Source organism: Anomaloglossus baeobatrachus, chromosome 6 (genome assembly GCF_048569485.1).
Source record: "Anomaloglossus baeobatrachus isolate aAnoBae1 chromosome 6, aAnoBae1.hap1, whole genome shotgun sequence".
NCBI classification, from domain to species: Eukaryota; Metazoa; Chordata; class Amphibia; order Anura; family Aromobatidae; genus Anomaloglossus; species Anomaloglossus baeobatrachus.
The window spans coordinates 84,667,289-84,692,194 of record NC_134358.1 but is presented as its reverse complement, the minus strand read 5'-3'; the positions used below and the strand labels follow the sequence as shown (position 1 = coordinate 84,692,194).

Genomic DNA, 24,906 nt, shown 5'->3' with positions numbered 1-24,906 from the left:
AAGTTCCGATGAAAGGTTTCTTTGTATGTTAATTGCTAAATTTCTGTTCATGCATCATGTTAACTCTATATATCTTCCAAATTAAAGTTAAGTTCCCATGATGAATTTTTGAAATTGTGTATATTTCCTACTCAAAAATCGCAGTGTGTTAGGCTGAGACTGCACTTTGCGTTTGCAGCTGCGTTTCTGTTGCTTTTTAGGTCCGTTTTGAGAAGCAGCTTTTTCATGCCAAAAGGCCTGCGTTTTGATTTTCCAGCAAAGTCAATGGAAAATGGTGATTTTCAGACCGCACTATGCGTTTCTAAACGCTGCGTTTAATTTGCATATTTTGTGGCAAAAACCATGCGTTCAAAGAAGCAGCATGTCAATTGTTTTTGCCATTTTAGGTGCGTTTTGCTAACATTGAAGTCAATGAGAAATGTCAAAAACCAAGATCCCTACAAATTTCTGCGTTTTACCTGCTTTTTATGTGCAGAAAACATGCGTTTTGGACTACCAAAACGCATGCTATTTGGACATTAAAATAATGATTTCATATGTCCCTTTACACACACACATAGTCTGACAATTAATTTAAAGAAAAATAATAAATTATTGCTATTTTCCAAAAAATAGTATTTTACCGCTATAATTTTAATCATTATTTCTATTTTCTAAATTATTTCTAAAATTCTATATATGTTCCTTTTTTTTTTCTTTTTTCATTGTGTTTGACTATTTAATCTTTATTTAGCAGTGTCTTGATGTTCAAAACGCATCTGTCAAAACGCAGGTGAAAAAGAATGCAAAAAGCGCTGAAAACGCATCTAAAACGCGGTAAATACGCATGCGTTTTCAGCGCTAAAGTTCTGAAAAAGGAAACTTTGGTCAAATCAATTAAGCCCAAAACGTGCGTTTAGAACTGCAAGTAGGTGAACGCAAAGTGCGGTCTCAGCCTTAAAGGGAACCTGTCACCACTTTTTTGGCCTATAAGCTGCGGCCACCACCACCGGGCTGTTATATACAGCATTCTAACATGCTGTATATAAGAGCCCAGGCCGGGGGTGTAACATAAAAATCACTTTATAAGGCCCTGTGCGCACTGTAAAACGGAATTTTCTTAAGAAAATTCCGCAGAGTCTGAAAGATTACCGCACACGCGGTAAAAAACCGCGGCAAACCACACCCAAAAAACGCATGCGGTTTGCCACGGTTTTACCATGGTATTGCCGCGGTATTGCCGTAGTATTTGTGCCGCGGTTTTGCCGCGGGTTGGTACATGTGTTTTAATGCATTCAATGCAATAAAGCACATTGAAGAAAAAAAAAAAAGTAATTTCCTTCTATGATAGATAGTAGATAGATAGATAAATAGACAGAGAGAAGAATAGATAGAGGGATAGATAGAGGGATAGATAGAGGGATAGATAGAGGGATAGATAGATAGAGGGATAGATAAAGGGAGAGATAGATATAGATAGATGATAGAGGACAGATCATCAACAATCGACACGCTGCATTTCTCCCGAGCGGTAGTGTGTTTACATTACCGCCCGTGAGAAATGACCTGTGGTTACCTCTGCAGTGTCGTTGCGACGCTGCATTCTGTACAGTGTCAGTCGCGGCTGGATGCAAGTGACGTGGGACTTCCGTGGATTACGCCGGAGCTGTTTGTTTGGGGGGTTAATAAAATGGTGAAAGAGGAGGCTTTTTTGTGTTTTATTTAAAATAAAGTATTTTTCGGTGTTTGTTTATTGACTTTACTTACAGGTTAATCATGAAAGCTGTCTCATAGACGCTGCATGATTAAAGCCTAGACTTAGTGGCGGCGATGCGCTGCCATTAACTCATTATTACCCTGATTGCCACCGCATCACGGCAACAGGAAGAGCCGGGACACTCCGGGACTGCCGCATAATTGATGCGATAGTCCCGGGGCAGTTGCGGACTGATATTCTGGGCTGCGGGAGGGGGGGGCATTAACCATGGCCCTTGCCCTCCCCAGCCTTAGAATACCGGGCCGCCGCTGTGTGTTTACCTCGGCTGGACAGAAAAAATATGGCGGAGCCAACGTGTTTTTTTTTTTATATGTCCGTTTGATTTCTATGTGTATTCTATATGTCTGTGTCTGTGTGTGTGTGATCTGTGTGTTTACTATATGTCTGTGATGTGTGTGTGTGCTTACTCTGCTCCGCTTCCTCTTCCTGTCATAATGACATCACTTCCCTTCAAAACGCAGGCAGTGATGAACATTATGTTCTGAAACCGCGAAATACCGCAGGGAATAACGCAGGAAAACGCAATGAACTGCACAGAATTCGCTACCTGCGTTATTCCCTGCGGGATTTCACGATTACATTGCAGTCAATGGAGTGAAATACTGCAACGACGTGCAGAAAAGAAGTGATATGCAATTGTTTTTTCTGCGGGAATCCCGCAGCAAAGCATGCAGCTGTCAAAATCCGCCTAGTGCACACAGCATGTTTTTCCCCCACAGGTTTTGTTGGTGAATCACTGCAGAGATGTTATGAACATAGAGCCATACAGAAATAGAGCCAAAAAGAAGTTTTTACCTAGAAGCTGAAAAATCGCAACAAAAAAGCAGAGCAGTGTTATCATGTGGACATGGCATAAAGGATAAAAAATAAAAAAAAGAAGAAAGCACATAGATAGAGATGATCATACCCGAGGTTCGGATTTTCATAAAAAAAACCCCAAAAAGCTAAAAAAAAATCAAACAGTTCAGGTTCGGAGTTCGGGTGCTTTACTTTTGCAAACCACTCGCTCGAGCATCGCTGTGCTCAGGTACGCTCAGTGCTCAGCCCAGTGCGAACCGCTTGCAGTGTTTGAATAGCTCACACTGGGGGTAACAACAGCGTGATCGGATGTAGTGTGCACCCCCAAACAAATATGGAAAAATACCTCCCCCAGAAGGGATCTGTTTATGGCTGTATGTGGGCGGAGACCTGAACTGCCCAATTAGTGACTTGCATTGGGGTTCAGGTCAAGTCCGGTCCCCAAACTGAACTTTATCTAAGGACTCCTTTACACATCCGTGTCTCCGATATGTGGGATGTCTGTTTTCACACGTCACGGACACACATAGACCCATTAAAATCAATAGGTCTGCGCGCACACCCGTGTTTTCACATGGACCGGGTCCATGTGCTCCACATGGCGACATGTCCATTTTTCACCGGCAGCATGGGGGTCACATGGACCACACACTGATGTGATCCGTGTGGCACGTACCAGAGAAAACACAGGTGATATAAAAATAAAGAATTTTTATACTTACCTGTCTCCGGCGCTGCTGTCTCTGCCTTTACTGTTGCTTCCCATCTCGCTTATTATGCTCATTGCATATTCACTGCACTCATCACGGACCCGGAAGTAACAGCAGCGCCGGAGACAGGTAGTTATACCAGCTCATACTGTCCGTGTGTTATCTGGATGTCATACGGATAGCACAGGGACAGTACACGGACACACATAAGGACCTTCACCACGGACCGTGCAAAACGTGTATGTTTTATGCGGACGTGTGAAAGAGGCCTAAAGTCCAGTTGAACCGAACTTACACGAGTCCGCTCATCTTTACACATGGACAGTAAAGGAGATTAGGCATTGGGAGAATCTTTCAAGGCTTTTTGAGGTGTTTTTTTTTGGCTAACAACAACCCCTCCCATCCTAAACTAAGGCTGTGTGCACACATTGAAGATTTGATTGTTGAAATTTCTGCACCAAATTTGTATCTCCTGGTAGAAAAAAAGTGCATTTTTGAGGTGCATGTATGCTGCATTTGCAGCGTGTTTTTCATGCATTTGGGCTCACAAAATACAGAAAGATTATTTTCTGCACCAAACCTGCAAGGAAAAAATAAGCAACATGTGCACAAAACTCAGGATTATCATAGACTTTGCTGGGGAAGGAAATGCATGCAGTCTTGGGACCAAAACTGCACCCAAAAAACGCAACAAAAACGCGGCAAAAAATGCAGTTTGCGCACTTAGCCTTAGGGCTCGTACGCACGTTGCATAATTGCATGCATTTACGCTGTGTATTGCACTGCAGTGTAAATGCATGCCTCCTGTGTCCCCTGCACAATCTATGAAGATTGTGCCTGACACGTGTACACGTTGCTTTTTTGAACGCAGCGATTTGGGTGCCAAAATTTTGATGCAAATCCGTGCGTTCATAAAAGCAGCATGTCAATTAATTTGTGCGCTTTGGATGCTTCTCCCACTCTGACTATGGTGGGGGCAGCAAACTGAGCGCATTAATTCGGCATTTATTCTGCTGAAACACTGCATCCATACAGTGTTTCTGTAGCGATTTGAAGCACATATGTGCTGTCTAATCACTGCAGAAATGTCAGCATTTACGTGCGAACAAGCCCTCATAAGGCCTTGTGTACACACTGCGTTTTTTTGCAGCATCTTTGTGCATCTTTGGGTGCAGTTTTGGTCCAAAAACTGCATACATTTACTTCCCCAGCAAAGTCTATGAGATTTCATTTTTGCTGTGCACACGTTGAAGCTTTTTTTTGGCTACGTCTTTGTGGTGACAAGGATGCAGAATATCAGTTCTTTCTGCGTTTTTAACCCCTTCCAGTCAATAGATTAGACTTAAGCGGGCTTTACACGCTGCGACATCGCTAATGCGGAGTCGTTGGGGTCACGGAATTCGTGACGCACATCCGGCCGCATTAGCGATGCCGTTGCGTGTGACACCGATAAGCGATTTTGCATCGTTGCAAAAACGTGCAAAATCGCTAATCGGCGACATGGGGGTCCATTCTCAAGTCTTGTTACTGCAGCAGTAACGAGGTTGTTCCTCGTTCCTGCGGCAGCACACATCGCTGCGTGTGACGCCGCAGGAACGAGGAAGCTCCCCTTACCTGCCTCCCGGCCGCTATGAGGAAGAAAGGAGGTGGGCGGGATGTTACGTCCCGCTCAGCTCCGCCCCTCCGCTGCTATTGGGCGGTGGTTCAGTGACGTCGCTGTGACGCCGCACGGACCGCCCCCTTAGAAAGGAGGCGGTTCGCCCGTCACAGCGACGTCGCCGGACAGGTATGTATGTGTGACGGCTGTTGTGCGACACGGGCAGCGATTTGCCCGTGTCGCGCAACAGATGGGGGCGGGTACCCACACTAGCGATATCGGGACCGATATCGTAGTGTGTAAAGTAGCCTTTAGGCTATGTGGCATTTTTGGGGTGTGTTTTTGTTCAGAAAACTGCATGACTTTGCTTCACCAGCAAAGTGTATGAGTTTTCATTTTTGCTGTCCGCACACAGCGTTTTTTTTTTTACTGCGTTTTTGCGGTGCCCACAAAAACGCAGCATGTCAATTATTCCTGCGTTTTTCACCTAAAAAAAACGCAGTAAAAAATACATGCCGATGGTGCGTTTTTCTGGGACTAAAACCGTGCATCTTTGGCTGCTTTCACACATCCGGTTTTTGCAGTGCGGCTCAAAAAACTATGCAACGGATGCGGCGAAAAAAACGGATCCGTTGCATACGTTTTTCCATGCAGCCCATCCGTTTTTTGACAGATGCGGCTTGATACTGAGCATGCGCCTGTCAAAAAAACGCATCCGGCGTCCACAGGCTTGCACTGCAAACCGCGGTGCATCACGCCGGATCTGGTGCGATGCGTTTTTTTTGCAGCACAAAAAAACGTGCCAGGCAACGTTCCATCCGGCTGCCGCATGGGCAAATATGCTGCATCCGGCAAACACCGGACGCAACGCAAGTCCATGCGGCACAATCTGGTGCTAATGCAAGTCTATGCGGAAAAAAACGCAACCGGCAGCAAAAAAAAAACGGTTGCGTTTTTTCTGCAAAGCGCCGTATTGTGCCGCTCAGCAAAAAACGGATGTGTGAAAGCAGCCTTAGTGGTCACCACAGAGATGGAGCCTGCAAATACTGCCTCCTGTCACATTACTGTATGTCAGCAGTCTTCAGTTGCTGTATAACTACAACTCCCAGCATGTCTTCAAGACACCTTGAGCATTTGGCGCGCTGTAGTATCAGTGTAGCCAGAAAGCCGCAGCTTGGAGGAAAAGATGTGTGCGCGGGACTATAACCCCGCCCTATTCCGTGCCCCTCCACGTGATTGGCAGAGGCAGCACGTCACGTGACCCGGATTGAAGTTCCGGCAGCGCGGTGTGTGTTTATGTGACGTCACATCCGTCCTCCTCCACACACCCGGAAGTTAGGGTGGTTGGCAGTTGAAGTGCCGGGAGCGGGTGGCAGCGGCTGGTGTCCGGTGTAAGTTTTGTAGCTGGCACGGTACCGCCGGGCCTCAGGGCTCATTCCGGGGTTATAATGAGCAGGGACGCTGCTAGGGCTACCGGTACTGTATAAGACGAGCTAGTCACTGCACTACAGAGCCCAGCGCGTCCTGTCAGCCTGAAATCCTCTGCACTGCACAGCTGCTTATAACCAGAGCCCTTCGGCTCACACCAGAGCGGGCTGTCTGCTGTATTCACTATATCAATATCGCACAGCCCTGCGCGGCAGCTCAACCCGATCTCTCTCCCATTAAGAAAGGCACAGACAATACAGTGCAGGTGGAATAAAACCATGGAAACCTATGGGCTGCACTAGACAGGGAATTCTGTGTAAGGCCATGTTCACACCGGGTACTCAGCTGATCCCCCTTATTTTTACAAAACTCCAGAGTAAAGGAGCCACCTCTGAACTGTCTACTCATTCAAAAATGTGTTTTTCATTGCTGCAAAAAGATAGTGTGAACATACTCTGATATCGCCATCTGCTCCCCTCCCCAAATAAAAAAACCAAAATCAAGATCTATACAAATAATAGTGCACACGAGTAGACATCATGGAAAAGATTCCGAAGAAGCTCTGTGCTGTATTCCAGATTATAAAAATATGCAGGGACTATATTCCAGCAGAATTCAAAATGACATTCCTGGAGCATCTGAAAAAAAATGTTATTTTTCCCAACGCATTTCAGCCTAAAGTTCAGTCCTCATTAATGGATCCATAAATAGGATAAGGACTGAGTTTAAGTGTCATATGCATAGAAAATGAACATATTTTTGGATGTACCAATAATGTAATTTTTAATTTTGTTGGAATAAAATTTCTGCGTATTTTTACAAAGCTATATATGAAAATCAGAACAAAACGACTGCTGCTCCATCAGCTCAGATTGACAGAACTGGGAAGACTACATTTGAAAAATCAGAAAAAAAACTTGGAGATTTCGAGCAGTGCCAGTGGATTAAGGATGTGCAAAGCCTGTTGTAAATCGCTCCGGAACTGGCGCGATGCGTTTTTTTCGCCGCACAAAAAAAACGTGTCAGGCAACGTTCCATCCGGCTGCTGCATGGGCTAAATATGCCGCATCCGGCAAAAAACGGACGCAACGCAAGGCCATGCGGCACAATACGGCGCTAATGCAAGTCTATGCGGGAAAAAACGCAACCGGCGGCAAAAAAAACCAGTTGCGTTTTTTCTGCAGAGCGCCGTATTGTGCCGCACTGCCAAAACCAAATGTGTGAATCAGCCTTAGATGAAGAGATTTTATTGTATTACGCATCTCGGAGTTGATCCAGCTCCTTCCTCAGATACATTTCCTTTGATACATTCTGATGTATCTGAGGAATGAGTCACATCAACTCCAAGATGCAGGAGTCCGAGATACAATAACATCTCTTCATATACCTGACTTTGGACATCCTTCATCCACTAGCAGCGCCTAGAATATCCCACAAGGTTTTTATTATTTTCATATCTAGTCTTTTAAGTTCCGGCAATCTGAGCCTAGGAAGCTGCAGCCGTCCTTAGTGGATTCTTACACCCTTGTGTTGTTCTTACTCTTTGCACAACCTCCTCCGGTGAGTGGTGCATAATCTTACTGAAACCACATCCATCTTTACATGTTCCTTATTTTTTATTTTTATGATCTGGAATACAGCTGCAAAGTGTCATCAGATCATTTCTCTACTACATTGGGCAGGAGTGTTTTTTTATGAGGATTTTGGGAGCCTTATCCAGGGTTTTATGGTTGTCACATTTTATATCGTGAAACATACATTTTTATTAAGACTTTAATGGAATCACAAATAAGGAATAACGTTTGGAACACCATTCTAAGTCTGAACTGGGTGCAAAAACCTAAAAAAACATCACTATGTGGAGATAAGGTATGCACACCAGTGACTATGTAAGGGGAATACATGTAATAGCAGAAACTGCTGTGTGAATACTGACTTGAAAAATCCAATAGCTATATGCAAGAGTGAAAATGTGAGAAATGGAATCTGCATTACTGCCATGAACATATGAATCAAGAGAAATTTACTTACATAGTCACTGGTGTGCATACCTTATCTCCCCATAGTGATGTTTTTTTTAGGTTTTTGCACCCAGTTCAGACTTAGAATGGTGTTCCAAACGTTACTCCTTATTTGTTAGTAGTTTTTCGTTTGTGAACCCTCCCCAACCACACCTATTGCCAATCCATATCATACGCATAAATAGCCTGGGTCTCAGCTTCCCATACACGGAAAGTTTTTTAACTGCATGAGAGGACACACACAAGCTAGAGACCCCATCGTAGAGAAATACTTTGGCGTAGTGTTGGGGCTCTATTGCATTGATCAATTCAGTAGCTAAATTTCTCTTGATTTATATGTTCATGGCAGTAATGCAGATTCCATTTCTCACATTTTTCACTCTTACACATAGCTATTGGATTTTTCAAGTCAGTATTCACACAGCAGTTTCTGCTATTTCATGTATTCCCCTTACATAGTCACTGGTGTGCATACATTTTAATGTAATCACAACCCAAATGGTTAAAAACACTCAAAAAGCCCCATTGCGCTACATGCAGAAATCAAACTGCCCCCCAATGATAAGGTTCCATTTCTTATGGTCACTTATTGAGAAATGGCTAGTATCATCCTTTACCTACTGTAAAGAAAGGTTCACGGCCGATGCAAAAAGAATATAGGTGTGTCAGCACAAAGCGTAATTATGTTATGTGATAACGCATATACATATATTAAAGCTGATATACCAGAATCAGGAATAATGTAAAATCCAGTATCAGGCAACAAAATGTGTTAGTGCAAGAAATAAGTACCAAAGAGACCCTTATGAGGGCGTCTGTATCACTCCACCTGCATTGCCACGTCCGTGCCTTCCTCAGGGAACATGCTTAAGGGTATGTGCGCACGTTGCTTTTTACCTGCTTTTACCTGCTTTTTTGCTGCTTTTTCTTCTGCGCTGTTTAATGCCAAAATGGATGTGTTCTTCTATTCAAGCAAAGTCTATGGGAATTTGGGTTTCTTGTTCACACTATGTTGTTCAAAATGCTGCCTTTTTGTGGCAGAACTTTGGTCAAAAACTCAGCTTTTCAAAGAAGCAACATGGCAATTGTTTTTGCCATTTGGGTTTTGCACTGCAAAGCTGAGTTTTTGACCAAAGTTCTGCCACAAAAAGGCAGCATTTTGAACAACATAGTGTGAACAAGAAACCCAAATTCCCATAGACTTTGCTTGAATAGAAGAACACATCCATTTTGGCATTAAACAGCGCAGAAGAAAAAGCAGCAAAAAAGCAGGTAAAAAGCAACGTGCGCACATACCCTAATACCTGATGTTGGAGTTTATATTATTCCTGGATTTTTTATATTGGCTTTAATATATGCACATGCTTTATTAAACAACATACTCAAACTTTATACTGACTGGTACCTATATTTTTTCATGATACCCATTAGTGTGCACTGCTATTATTCGTATAGCTCTTGGATTGTGTATTTTAGTAATGTGAGTATACAGCACCTGGGCATTACATGGTGGTTATGCCTGACAATTTGCCATAGCACATTTGTCATTAAATTCACAAAATTTGCAATAATTCGTCTGCAGTAAATGAGGTAAGCTGAGTTACTTTTGCAGATTTTTGGGCATATTTGCTGCAGTGCAGAATGTCATATATCCAAGTTGCTGGTGTTATTCTGCATCCAAATCTGCAAAAAAAGAAAAAGCCACAGAAATTTCCACCTGAAACTATAAACCATGCTGTGGACCAGCACTCCGGATGAGATTTTACAAAATCTTAGCCACACATTGTAGAGCAAATCCGCTGCAGAATTTGTCAGGTGCTGGTGATTTGTAATCCACAGCGTATCGATTTAGGCTTTGGATTTTCACTGTAGACTTCACTCTTTACAAAATAAAGAGTGAAATTCTTAGCAAATGTGCAGTGCCATAGCAATGGTTATTAGTAGTGATGAGTGAGCACTACCAAGCTTGGGTGCGCAGTACCCAAAACAAACAGGTTAGACGCTCCGATGGGTTCTACTCGTGTAAAGAGTATGTTTGAAGTCAATGGGGAACTCCATTTTTCCGGAACAGCTTCTGAAAAATTGCTCAAGTTTCTCATTTACTTAAAATATGTTTGGTACTTCCGACCTATTAGTTTTGAGTACCGAGCACCCGATCATGGTAGTGCTAGCTCATCACTAGTTATTAGTGCTGCAAATTTTGTGTTGTGGAAATTCCACAATGGAAAATCCTATTTCTATGTGCTGGAAATACTGTATGTGGTGTACATTTCCACAAGATGTTTCACATATTACGCGTTTGCTACATATTTTCTGCTTAGATTTGAATGCAGAAAATCTACAGTATAAAATACCAACAAATCCCCATCTGCACGTTGTTGAGTATTTCTGTGCTGTAATTGATCTGCAACACAGATTTAAGGGGAACCTATCAGATGCAATATACACCCAGAACCACGAGCAGTTCTGGGTGCATATTCCTAATCCCTGCCTAACCGTCCCTGTATACACTAGCATAGATAAAGAGATCTTTATGAAAAGTATTTCTAAAGATCTTTTATTGTATGCTAATGAGCGAGTTTAGTAGTCTCCTGGGCGTTAGTTCCCCGGCCAGTCGCCCCTGATTAGCATGTTAGTACACCCCTGTGGGTGTGCTATCATACTAATGAATACGCAGTGTCAGAGGATGATCTCACTCACCTTTCCGCTGCCATCGCGTCCAAAGCGGGATTTCGGCTCAGTTCGCATGACCCCGGAGTTTGGGTCATGCACACTACTTCAGTTTGAAGCCAGGACGCGTACACCCAGCTTTATAGTGCGCATGACCCAAACTCGGGATCATGCGCACTGAGCTGAAATCCAGTGTCTGGCGGCGGAGAGGTGAGTGAGATCATCCTGTGATGCTGCGTATTCATTAGCATCTTAGTACGTCCACAGGGACGTACTAACATTCTAATGAGGGCGACTGGCCGGGGAACTAACGCCCAGGGGACTAGTCCCCGCATTCATTAGCATACGGTAAAATATCTTTAGAAATCCTTTTTCTAAAGATCTCTTTATCTATGCTAGTGTATACAGGGACGGTTAGGCAGGGATTAGCAATATACACCCAGAACTGCTTGTGGATCTGGGTGCATATTGGACTTGACAAGTTTCCTTTAAGCATCTGCAGCATCTCAGTTCTCACTGTAGAATTCAGCACATAATTCACCATTTGCAGTGAAATCCGCTATAAAATGTTAATCCTCTTGTAACTGGTGCAGAGTTTGCCGCAGAGACATTGCGCAAAAATCCGCAGCAAATGCACAATGTGTGAACTTACCCTATTGACTCAAGCAGAATAACCTAAAATTAAAAAACTAATTCTGCAAATAACTTTATCGCTGCAGAACTGTTGCAGCATAGAAGACCTATACCTGAAAGATATTTGTTTATTAGCTCAAGGGGAATTTACTTCACTGAATTATGTTACAGCATCTCTTCTGTAAAAATGTTAGGTCAATACAGATTTTAATGAATAAATAGTGAAATATGTTGCATTCACTGTCCCTAAACGTTAGATTTTTATGGATTGAAACACAAAAAATGCTACATTTTGCAGCTCTGCTCTGCCTACTACCATGTTTCCCTGAAAATAAGACACAGTCTTATACTATTCTTGGCTCTGAAATATGCACTTAGGATTATTTTATGGGGATGGCTTATATTTTGTATTGTTGTCTGTGATTGAGTTGCCCATTAATACAAAATGAATATTCACTTCTTTTCTCCTCTTACCCCTCTGTGCCAGCATTATTGATTGAGTGTAGTCAGACTGCTGTACTCGCCCCCTCTGTTAATTCAAAATGAATATTCACCTCTTCTCCCGTCTGAAATATGCGCTAAGGATTATTTTATGGGGATGTCTTATATTTTTTATTAGCGTCTGTGATTGGGTTGCCAGTTAATGCAAAATGAATATTCACTTTTCCTGTACACTCCTCCGTGCCAGCATTGTTGATTGGGTGTTGTTAGACTGCTGAACTCGCGCTCTCTGTTAATACAAAATGAATATTTACCTCTTATCCCGCCCACCCCTCTGTGTCAGCATTATGGATTGGGTGTCGTTAGACTGCTGTACTCTCCCTCTGTGAATACAAAATGAATATTCACCTCTTCGCCCGTCTACCCCTCTGTGCCGCCGTCAGTAATTCAGTTAGACTACTGTAGTTTTCGCCCGAGAATTGCATTGAATACTTGGACTGGAAGGTGGCTCTTTTGACCCAAGCATGTCAGCTGCATAGAAATACATGCTGCCATGTTGAGGTCAGGAGAGCCACCGGCCAGTCCGAGGATTGCGATATGTTTGTCTGGGAGAGGAATACAGTAGTCTGACTGAATTACTGATAGCGGCACAGAAGGTTGGGCTGGAATATGAGCGGGGAAAGTGGTGAATATTAATTTTGTATTAATGACAGGCACGCAACTAAATAAATGTACTGCAATAAAAACTACATATCATGAAAGGGCTTCCCTATTTCAGGATACTATTAATATGATGAACTGCAAGTAGGGCTTATTTTTGGAGTAGGGCTGATATTATAAGGAGGCCGAAAAATCCTGCTAGGCTTTATTTTCGGAGAAGATCTTATTTTTGAGTAAACATGGTAGGAGCAGTTGTGGACCCCAATATGAGGAGCAATGAAGACCTTAAACACAATGCCCTATTATCATGTGCCAAAAATCATTATTTTCTTCTCTGTTCCCAATTACAGGTAAGAGGGCGTCCGCTCCTGGAAGTGTGTAACAATGTTGGAGTCCTATGTGACTCCGATTTTAATGAGCTATGTGAACCGATACATCAAGAATCTGAAGCCTTCGGACCTGCAGCTATCTCTCTGGGGTGGAGATGTTGTCCTTAGTAAACTGGAATTAAAACTGGATGTTCTTGAACAGGTAAATCATCTGGTTTGGAATTCACTTCACATAACTCGCCCATTACAATATTTTTTGCTGCTTTGATGACAGATAATGTAGAATTTTGATGGGTTGTAACTGGATATTAAAAATTGTGCTTTTAAAGATATGCTCACATGTTGCGTTATTGCTGCTGGTTTCTTTGTCGCTCCATTGGGAGACCCAGACAATTGGGTGTATAGGTACTGCCTCCGGAGGACACACAAAGTATTACACTTAAAAGTGTAAAGCCCCTCCCCTCTGCTATACACCCTCCCGTGCATCACGGGCTCCTCAGTTTTTATGCTTTGTGCGAAGGAGGCACACATCCACGCATAGTTCCACAACTTAGTCAGCAGCAGCTGCTGACTATTTCGGATGGAAGAAAAGTGGGCCCATATTGGGCCCCCAGCATGCTCCCTTCTCACCCCACTCTGGTCGGCGGTGCTGTTAAGGTTGAGGTACCCATTGCGGGTACATAGGCAGGAGCCAACATGCTGTTTTCCTTCCCCATCCCTGCAGGGCTCTGGGTGAAGTGGGATCCATAATCGGTCTCCAGACACTGGGACCGTGCTCCCTCCGCAGCCCCTGGGGAATCTGCTGGACAGGAGCTGGGTATCGTCAGGGACATGGCCCTGCTACTGTGAGGTACTCTGTGTCCCCTTGGGGACGGCGCATGGAGCGCTTGTGTCATACACGCTGCAGCACTGCTGGGCGTGTTAGTGCGCCGGGACTACCGCGCTGACCGCGCTTGTTGCCGGCCGCGCTTATAACTCTAGTCCCCGGCTTCTGCGGCCTAGTACCGCATATTCCAGGTGCTCTGTGTCCTCGTTGGGACGGCGCATAAAGCACCCTGGGCCCAGACGCTGCAGCGACTGCGGCGTGCGTATGGGTCCGGGACTACCGCGCCGACCGTGCACTGCCGGCCGGCCGCGATTTTAACTTTAGTCCCCGGCTTTTGCGGCCTAGTATGGGATTCTCCCGCCCCCAGACCTGCCAGTCAGGGAAAAGGGCGGGACGGTCGGTATGACGCCGACAGTGAGGGCTGTAGTACATTGAGCTGTCCTCCGCCCCCCTCACTACCCACGCTGGGGCACCAGATTCCCGCACTTTTTTGTGACTACGCCCACGCCTCCCTCCTCCTCAGAGAACGCCGTCAGCCATGTTTTTCAGCAACTTCTGGCTGCAGCTGAGGGAGACCCGGGGCAGAGAATCTGGTGGCTACAAGCCACATCCGCAGCCCGTGCCGGACAGGAGACGGAGTATCGTCAGGGACATGGCCCTGCATCTACAGGTACTCTGTGTCCCCGTTGGGACGGTGCATGAAGCACCTTGGCCTCAGACGCAGCTGCGACTGCGGTGTGCATTTTTTGCCGGGACTACCGCGCCGACCGTGCCTGTTTGCCGGCCGCGGTTTTTACTTTAGTTCCCGGCTTTTGCGGCCTAGTGTGTTAAACTCCCGCCCCTGAGCCTGCCAGTCAGGGAGAAGGGCGGGATGGTCGGTATGTTGCCGACAGTGAGGGCTGGAGCACACCTCGCTGTCCTCCGCCCCCCCTCACTGATCACTATAGACCACCGGATTCCCGCAGACAGAGCCCTGCATCATAACGTACTCTGTGTCCCCTGAGGGACAGTGCATGCAGCATCTGTGTTACAAACGCCGCAGCGGTTGCTGACTGTTTGTGAGACTGGGACTACCGCGCCGACCGCGCCATGTCTGCCGGCCGCGTTTTTAAATTTAGTTCCCGGCTCTTACGGCCTAGTGCCATATACTCCCGTTCTGGGGCCTGCCAGTCAGGGGTAACGACGGGACGGCCGACTGGACGTCGGCAGGGAGGGCTGGAGCATACGTTGGTATCCTCCTTCCCCCTCACTGAGCACTGGGGGGGCACCAGCTTTTCAGGTGTTGTCCCCCCCTTGGTGCCGCAGTGTATATATATATATATATATGTTTATTTATATGGTATATGATTTCACTGTTCGGCAGCATTATTTGTTTTTGGCTGTATACCCTCACTGATTACTCTGCGGACGACAGGCTGTTGTCTGCTCTTAAAGAGTAAGGGTGCCAAGGCACTGGCTTATTTTAACCTCTTGTGCGGCTATATTACGGGCACTGCACAGATGACAGCGACAGAGTTTGCATGATGAAATCAGCAAATCTCTGAATAGCTTTCACATCACAGGACTCAGTCTATGGACAGGGGGTCTGCTAGGATACTGGAAGCCTTGCAGTCCAGACCGATACACAGGGCCAGGGAGCTGTGAGTTCATCGCTCCCGGGCCCCTCTGAGTCGGTACAACATCCTGGGGTAACACCCAGTTCCCACAGTGAGAACTCCGTCACGGATCGCGGCCTATGATAGGCTAAGCGGGCCCGCTGGGAACCTTCCCCGACTTCATCAGGAGTGCGTGTTTCGATCACTCTAACTCCAGAGGGGCCGTCCAGTAGCACAGAACTTGACGGACAAGCGCTTACTAAGCGCCTTATTGACACGCGTTACCCTTCCCCCCCCTGACGTGCTTAACGGTTGGGCTCAGTGTCACAGGATGGATCCTCCAGTCTCTAGGCTGGCGGCTAGATCCGTAGTATTAGGGGCAGATGTCCATCTCTCACGATTGCCACTGATAGGCAAATAACGCTTATGATGAAATCCATCTATGAAGCCATAGTCGCATCTTTTGCTCCAGCCTTCGCAGCCGTGAGGGCACTCCAACCTATCTCAGCTTCTCCGGCTGAGATTATTGCGGTTGCACATAACTCTGCCACGCAGGTTGTGTCCTTCACTTCTCAGGCGTAGGTTTTTTCGTTCTACGCCATGAACGCCGTTCCTGGACTCTGCGAGCCGTACAGCGGTAGCATCCACCAATTCAGTGGCAGTCTGCAGGGCCATGTGGCTACGTGAATGCAAGGCAGGCTCTGCTTCCAAGAAGTTCTTAACCGGTTTGCCATTTTATGGCGACCGTTTGTTTGGCGAGCAATTGGATGAAGTTGCTAGACAGTCTCGTCCTTGCCGCAGTCCAAGACCGATGGGTGAGAGACATTCTGTCTCACGGTTACAAGATACAGCTCTGCTCTCGCCCTCCGACTCGTTTCTTCAGAACGTCTACGCCCCCCGAGTGAGCCGAACACTCTGAAGCCTCGATGTCACAAGGAGACTTCCTACCATCATTTGACATCAAGGATGCTTATCTCCATGTGCCGATCGCACCCGAGCTTCAACGCTTTCTGCGTTTCGCCATTAGGGATGAACACCTTCAGTTCGTGGCACTGCCATTCGGCCTGGCGACAGCCCCACGGGTCTTCACCAAGGTCATGGCAGCAGTGGTGGCGGTCGTACAGGGCCACTCGGTGATCACTTACCTGCACGATCCTCTAGTCAAGACACCCTCCTGGGTGGCATGTCAACACAACCTGACCATTGCTCTGGAGACTCTCCAGGGGTTCGGGTAGTTCATCGAAATTCCAGGGTCAAAGCTGACACCGACCCAATCACTGACTTCTCTCGGGATGGAGTTTTATACTCTCTCAGCGATAGTGAAGCTTCCGCTGCATAGTCAGCGTTCACTACAGACAGGGGTGCAATCTCTACTTTGGGCCCAGTCACCCCTTGAGACGCCTCATGCACTGTCCCAGGAAGATGGTGACAGAAAGGGAGGCAGTTCCCTTGCGCAGTTTTTTGTCTGCGTCCGATTCTTTCGGACACCGCTAATGGGACAGGAGGTCGACGTCCCTAGACAAGACCGTCTCTTTTTCCCTTGCAGCAAAACCTCTCTTCAGTGGTGTCTTCTTTCCACTTCCTGGGCGAAGGAACAATCCTTCCGGCGCCCAGTCGGGGCTGGGGTCACGACGGACGCGAGTCTGTCAGGGTGGGGAGCGGTCTTCCTCCACCACCCGGCTCAGGGAACCTGGACTACGACAGAGTCCTCCCCTCGGTTAAATGTTCGGGGGATAAGGGCAGTGGATTTAGCCCTAAAGGTGTTCCAGCGGTAGCTGGACGGCAGGCAGATCCGAATTCAGTCGGACAACGCCAAGGCGGTTGTGTACATCAACCACCAGGACGGCACACGCAGTCCTCAAGCCTCCGAGCAGTTCGGCAGATGCGGCTGTGGGCGGAAGCCACAGCCTCCAACTTCTCCGCAGTTTACATCCCGGGCGTAGAAAACTGGGAAGCAGATTTTTCTCAGTCGCCAGGACATGGACACAGGGGAATGGCCTTCATCCGCACGTGTTTCTAGAGGGCTGTTGCCGTTGGGGAACGCCGGACGTCGATCTAATGGCGTCTCAACACTACAACAAAGTCCCGGCATTCATGGCTCGGTCCAAGGATCACAGAGCTCTGGCGGCAGACGCGCTAGTTCACGACTGGTAGCAGCTTCGACTGCCTTATGTATTTCCTCCTCTGGCACTACTGCCCAGAGGGTTACGCAGGATCAGGTCAGACTGTCGCCGCGCCATCCTCGTTGCTCCATACTGGCCGAGGTGATCGTGGTACCCGGATCTGGGGCACCTCACGGTGGGTCAACCGTGGGCACTCCCTGACCGACCTGACTTGCTGCCTCAAGGGCCATATTTCCTTCGGAATTCTACGGCTCTTATCCTCACTGTGTGGTGGCTCCTAGCGTCATCAGGGATATCTCCAGATGTCATTGCCACCATGAGACTGGCCAGGAAACCAACGTCCGCCAAGATCTCTCACAGGACTTGGAGGAGCTTCTTATCCTGGTGCTCTGATCAGGGTTTTACTCTGGCCATTCGCCTTGCCCACTTTTCTGTCCTTCCTTCAATCCGGAATGGAAAAGGAGTGGTCTCTCGATTCCCTTAAGGGACAAATTTCGGCGTTTTCTGTGTTTTTTTTTCAAAAGCGTCTAACCAGGCTTCCTCAGGCACGCACGTTCCTGCAGGGGGTTTGCCACATAGTCCCTCCTTCCAAGCGTCGGCTAGAACCCTGGGATCGGAACAGGGTAATACCGGCTCTTCAGGAACCACCCTTCGAGCCAATGAGGGATATTTCTCTTTCACGCTTATCGCAGAAGGTGGTCTTCCTAGTGGCAGTCACGTCACTCCGCAGAGTGTCTGACATAGCAGCACTGTCATGCAAAGCCCCCCTTCCTGGTGTTTCACCAGGACAAGGTGGTTCTGCGTCCGGTTACGGAATTTCTCCAGAAGGTGGTATCCTCTTTTCACCTCAATCAGGATATCTTCTTACCTTCTTTTTTGTCCTCATCCAGTTCACCGATGTGAAAAGGATTTGCACTTGTTAGGTCTGGTGAGAGCACTCAGACTCTACATTTCTCGTACGGCGCCCCTGCGCCGCTCGGATGCGCTCTTTGTCCTTGTCGCTGGCCAGCATAAAGGGTCGCAGGCTTCCAAGTCAACTTGGCTCAGTGGATCAAGGAACCAATTCTTGAAGCCTACCGTTCTGCTGGGCTTCCGGTCCCTTCAGGGCTGGAGGCCCATTCTGCCAGAGCCGTGGGTGCGTCCTGGGCATTGCTGCACCAGGCTACGGCTCAGCAGGTGTGTCAGGCGACTACCTGGTCGAGTCTGCACACTTTCACGAAGCACTATCTAGTGCATACCTACGCTTCGGCAGATGCCAGCTTAGGTAGGCGAGTCCTTCAGGCGGCGGTTGTCCACCTGTAGGAAGGAGCCGTTTTACGGCTCTTTTACCGAGGTATTCTTTTACCCACCCAGGGACTGCTTTTGGACGTCCCAATTGTCTGGGTCTCCCAATGGAGCGACAAAGAAGAAGGGAATTTTGTTTACTTACCGTAAATTCCTTTTCTTCTAGCTCCAATTGGGAGACCCAGCACCCGCCCCTGTTCCCTTCGGGCTGTTGTTTCTTTGTGTACACATGTTGTTCAGATTGAATTGTTCTTGGTTATGGTTTCAGTTCTCCGAACATCCTTCGGATTGAATTTACCTTAGACCAATTTATAAGTTTCCTCCTTCCTGCTTTTGCACCAAAACTGAGGAGCCCGTGATGCACGGGGGGGTGTATAGCAGAGGGGAGGGGCTTTACACTTTTAAGTGTAATACTTTGTGTGTCCTCCGGAGGCAGTAGCTATACACCCAATTGTCTGGGTCTCCCAATTGGAGCTAGAAGAAAAGGAATTTACGGTAAGTAAACAAAATTCCCTTCTTTTTGCATGTTGTTTTATTCAAATTAAAAGCTGCTTTTTACAGGAGCAGCAAAAGCTGAGATTTCAGAAATCCCATACACACAGACACACACCTGCTTTTTTCCGGATTGAAATGGAAAACTGCTGTATTTTTTAAAAGAAGTAGCATGACTATACATTGTATACTTTGTATTCATTTCCTGCGTTATTTTTATATCGCAGATGCGTTTTTCAGTGTTTTCTCGTTGTGTTCCTAGTATATATATATATATATATATATCTTTTTTAACGTTTTCTCCTTCATTAATAGCGCTATGGATTACTCATCATCTAATAATAATTTAATAAACTATACAATAATAAAGTGTCATATGTATACACACATCTTGTTTACAATATATGGAGAAAAATATATCTTTCTTTTCTCCTTGGTTTCCCACCATAAGATTTATTGTCAAAATGTTATACAAATGTATATAATTTTTTTAAAAAACTTTTTTTATTTTTTTTTTGATTGTTTCTGATTTTTTTGTAATTTTTTTTGACAATATTTTCTAGGAATATTGACACTTGACAGCCACTACATGGTGTTTATGTATTAATATGTAGTTTTTGTTGAGTTTGTGATTTTAAAGAAGTTATCCTAATAAAGTGTGATTTTAGAAATAGGTATAATCTGTCACTAAAAAAGTTTTTCTATATACCTGTAAAAAACATTTAATCCTTCTGAATACCCACAAATAAAATAATGTTGAGAGAAGCCATAATATAACTGTTTATATGTATTTGAGTTTTTGATCTGTCTTTATCTATACATTTTTTGTGCATTGGTCTCTATGTTCTGTATACTTGTGTCAATCTAATGCTATGCTAATGCATGTTAAATGTGAAGGGTGTGTTTTCACCTAATTGAACCATCTGTTTCTTGACGTGTATTGCATTTAAATATTTGTCTGGAGACCTTTTTTACGCATTCCATGTTTAAGCCCTACATAGGGTGAAACGCGTAGTAAAGAGCTCCTCTGTCCATATGCCTGTATGTATCGTTTTATTCGATGGTAAGAAGATTTTAAACATTCAATAAAGCACTTGGTATTTTATCTCCTGGAGACACTGGAAAATCCTTTCTACTTGATTCCTGTGATTACACACCCGAGTCAGCGTATGTGCGCACGTTGCTTTTTACCTGCTTTTTTGCTGCTTTTTCTTCTGCGCTGTTTAATGCCAAAATGGATGTGTTCTTCTATTCAAGCAAAGTCTATGGGAATTTGGGTTTCTTGTTCACACTATGTTGTTCAAAATGCTGCCTTTTTGTGGCAGAACTTTGGTCAAAAACTCAGCTTTTCAAAGAAGCAACATGTCAATTGTTTTTGCCATTTGGGTTTTGCCCTGCAAAGCTGAGTTTTTGACCAAAGTTCTGCCACAAAAAGGCAGCATTTTGAACAACATAGTGTGAACAAGAAACCCAAATTCCCATAGACTTTGCTTGAATAGAAGAACACATCCATTTTGGCATTAAACAGCGCAGAAGAAAAAGCAGCAAAAAAGCAGGTAAAAAGCAGGTAAAAAGCAACGTGCGCACATACCCTCAGGGTGTTTTCCGTGCGTTGGGGGTGTGATCTGGAGTGTATAGGGGTGAGCTGAAATCCTCTGTTTTTTTCGTACTTCATTTGACTATACATTGGGTATGGTCGCACGGTCCTTTTTTCCTCTCCACCAAAACCCACTCTCTTGCCAGTAAAGAAGCTGCTTCCAAAAAGCACGTTTTGCAGCATGTTTGCTGCTTTTTTGGCTTTTTTTTGGGTGTGTCTGTAGTTAGTTTCATTCACCACAAAAGCAACTGCGTTGCTTTCAATGGTAAAAAAAGCTGCAAAAATGCTGAAAGAACTGACACGCTGCTTCTTTACAAAAATGCATCAGTTTTCCATTTCAGTCAGGAAAAATAAAACAAGTGTGAGTCGGTGTGTATGAGATTTCTCTAATACTGTGGAGAAACAGCGCAATAGGGGCTTACCCAATAAAAGAAAAAGTGAAAGAGAAAGCGAGCCGCTCGCCTTGTCGAATTGGCTCAGTGCCTGGTTTCTTATTTGTGTAATGTCTTCATTTATGCGACTTAAACTCCTTATACACAATTTAGCTACTTGAACAGTTTAATAGAAATTATTCTAATTTTTGCACTGTAAAGGATGCCTGTTGTACATTTTACAGCTTTGGCAAAAATTAAAGAGACCACTGCACAGTTTTATAAAAAATCAGCTTCTCTACATATCGGAAAGCGATTCCATACCAGTGTCAGTTGAATTCCAACCAGAGTACAGACCGGTAGAGGGCGAAAGCGACTCTCCACTGACTGGAATTACCATCATCTTATTCGAATGTCACTCAGCAACCGAAGGATGACATCAAATGACCTACAAAGGCAATGGCACATGGCAGCTGGGGTGAAGTGCACGGCAAGAACAGTTCGTAACAGGATCCTAGAGGCGCAGGGCTCAAGTCATGTAAAGCTAGAAAAAAATCTTTCAGAAATGAGAAGCAAAGGAGAGCCAGCCTAAAGTTTGGCAAAGAACATAAGGATTGGATCATAGAGGACTGGATGAAGGTAATCTTCTCTGATGAGTCTAATTTTCGGCTTTGCCCAACACCTGGTCGTCTAATGGTTAGATGAATACCTGGAGGGGCGTACAAGCCACAGTGTCTTGCACCCACTGTGAAAATTGGTGGAGGGTCAGTGATGGTCTGGGGATGCTTCAGCAAGGCTGGAATTGGGCAGATTAAACTTCGCAAAGGACGTATTAGTCAAGCCGCATACAAGGTTATCCTGGAAAAACAGTTGCTTCCTTCTGCTCAGGCAATGTTCCCCAACTTTGAGGACTGTTTTTTTCCAGCAGGACAATTCACCATGCCACACAGCTAGGTCAATCAATGTGTGGGTGGAGGACCACCACATCAAAACCCTGTCATAGCCAGCCCAATCTCCAGACCTGAAACCCATTGAAAACCTCTGGAATGTAATCAAGAGGAAGATGGATAGTCACAAGCCATCAAACAAAGCAGAACTGCATACATTTTTGCACCAGGAGTGGCATAAGGTCACCCAAAAGCAGTGTGAAATATTGATTTCTGAACTCTTTCGGAGTTAAAACATTATTAGTGTTGTTGTTTCTAAATGATTGTGAACTTGTTTTCTTTGCATTATTTGAGGTCTGAAAGAATGCATTGTTTTTGTTATTTTGACCATTTCTCATTTTCAGAAAATAAATACAAAATTTATTGCTTGGAAATTCGGATACATGTCGTCATTATTTTATAGAATAAAAGAACAATTTACATTTTACTCAAAAATATACCCATAAAGAGAAAAATCAGAAAAACTGAATATTTTGCAGTGGTCTCTGAATTTTTGCCAGAGCTGTATATGCAGCAGTCCTGAGCTACACTGATTTTCTATGCCCTTCATCACCACATGTAAATGTGAGCAAACAAGGACGCATCACATATGAATCCTATACCGTATTTTTCGGACTATAAGACGCACCGGACCATAAGACGCACCCTGGTTTTAGAGAAGGAAAATAGGAAAATAAAATTTTAAGCAAAAAATGTGGTCATGACATACTGTTATAGGGTGAGGATCTGCTGCTGACACTATTATGGGACTAATATCCCCAAATTCTCTACTAAGGTACCCCATCCTGGTAATGATCCTCCTGCCTTGTGTATATATTTATGTTCCTCATCCTGGTATAGCCCCATCTTGCTATATACTGCATCCTGGTATGTGCTCCCATCCTGCTATATACGCCATCATCCTGCTCATATACGCCATCATCCTGCTCATATACGCCATCATCCTGCTCATATACCCCCATCATCCTGCTCATATACCCCCATCATCCTGCTATATGCCATCCTGTTCATATACTCCCATCATCCTGGTATATGGCCCCATCATCCTGCTATATGCCATCATCCTGTTCATATACTCCCATCATCCTGGTATATGGCCCCATCATCCTGCTCATATACCCCCATCATCCTGTTCATATACTCCCATCATCCTGGTATATGGCCCCATCCTGCTCATATACCCCCATCATCCTGCTATATGCCATCATCCTGTTCATATACTCCCATCATCCTGGTATATGGCCCCATCATCCTGCTCATATACCCCCATCATCCTGTTCATATACTCCCATCATCCTGGTATATGACCCCATCCTGTTCATATACCCCCATCATCCTGCTCATATACCCCCATCCTGCGGCACACACAAAAAAATAAATAAACGTTTACACTCACCTTTCCTCGTTCCACGCAGCGTCGCTCCCCCTCCTGTCTGTGCCGGCAGTACTGTGTTGAGCCAGTCACGTTCCCTGCAGCACTGCAATGTATTGTCCTCCAGTCTGCCGGCGCGGCTGTGAAGACTCACGTGCGCAGAGCGATGACGTCATCGCTGTCAGCACCGCTAGACTCCAGTCCACACAGCGCGGCAGGCAGACTGGAGGACATCGCGATGCTGCAAGGGAACGGTGAGTACATTGATTCACTGCACTCCGCGCTGATGATGATGCGCGGGGGGCAGTGAATACAGCCGAGCATGATCACTCCAGGCTGTAGTTGCCAGGGGTGATCACGGCCGGCTGTTAATTATGCGCGCGTCCCCGCCCATCATCCCGCCCACCTATCAGCCTCGGCTTAAGCGCTGAGATAATGGGCGGGAGGATGGGCGTGCATATGTAATGAGCGGGCCCACGTGGTCACGGCAGGCGCTGCTGCCTGCTCGTGCCCCCGATGACCCGCTCCACCGCAGCACCCTCATTCCTCACAGCCATGCCCTACATTCAGACCATTAGACGCACCCCCCACTTTCCCCCAACATTTGGGGGGAAAAAAAGTGTGTCTTATGGTCCGAAAAATACGGTATGTTGTACAGACAGAGAATGAAAATGCAGGAGATCGGCTTTTGTCTGGGAGACTGAAACCCTTCTCCTAAGGGTATATGTGCACGCTGCATTTTTGTGGTGACCACAAAGATGCAGCCTGTGGTCTCAGAATCGCAGCCCGAGGCTCAAAAACGCATAAAAAAAAACGCATGTGTTTTTGACACGTTTTTGGATGTGTTGTTGACAATGCGTTTTTGTTTTCAATGGATGAAAAATAGTGATGGGCGGACTCGGCATGTAAAGTCCGACCCCCGCGGGTTCAAAGGCACCTGAGTGCTGGGCCTGGAATTCTCAGGGAATTCCGGGTATTGATCCGGATTTAGCACTCAGGAAATAAAAAAAATAAATAAATAAAGTATAAGTGAAGAAAAAAAATAATAAAGAGCGCAAGCTACACTTACCGAGTCACTGGCGGCACAACTGTAACTGCTTCCACAGCCTCTCATTCTTCTTCTTCTGGAGCCGCTCCTTAAGCTCATGCATATTCACTGCTTCTTCCAGTGATTGGTTGCAGTCAGACGTGCCCCCCACACTGAGTGACGGCGTATCTCACTGCTTCCAATCAGAGACGCCAGTGGTCGGCTCTAT

The 24,906-nt window shown here is 45.6% G+C and overlaps 1 protein-coding gene across 1 annotated transcript in view; it reads left to right on the top strand.

Moving 5' to 3' along the window:
• Window positions 1-6,188: 6,188 nt before the first annotated feature.
• Window positions 6,189-24,906, top strand: part of VPS13B (vacuolar protein sorting 13 homolog B) — a 1,405,890-nt gene continuing 1,387,172 nt past the window's right edge. The window contains exons 1-2 of the mRNA XM_075353076.1: window positions 6,189-6,252; window positions 13,065-13,245. Of these exons, the coding sequence (XP_075209191.1) occupies window positions 13,099-13,245 (147 nt within the window). The 5' untranslated portion in view covers window positions 6,189-6,252; window positions 13,065-13,098. The remainder of the gene's footprint in view (window positions 6,253-13,064; window positions 13,246-24,906) is intronic.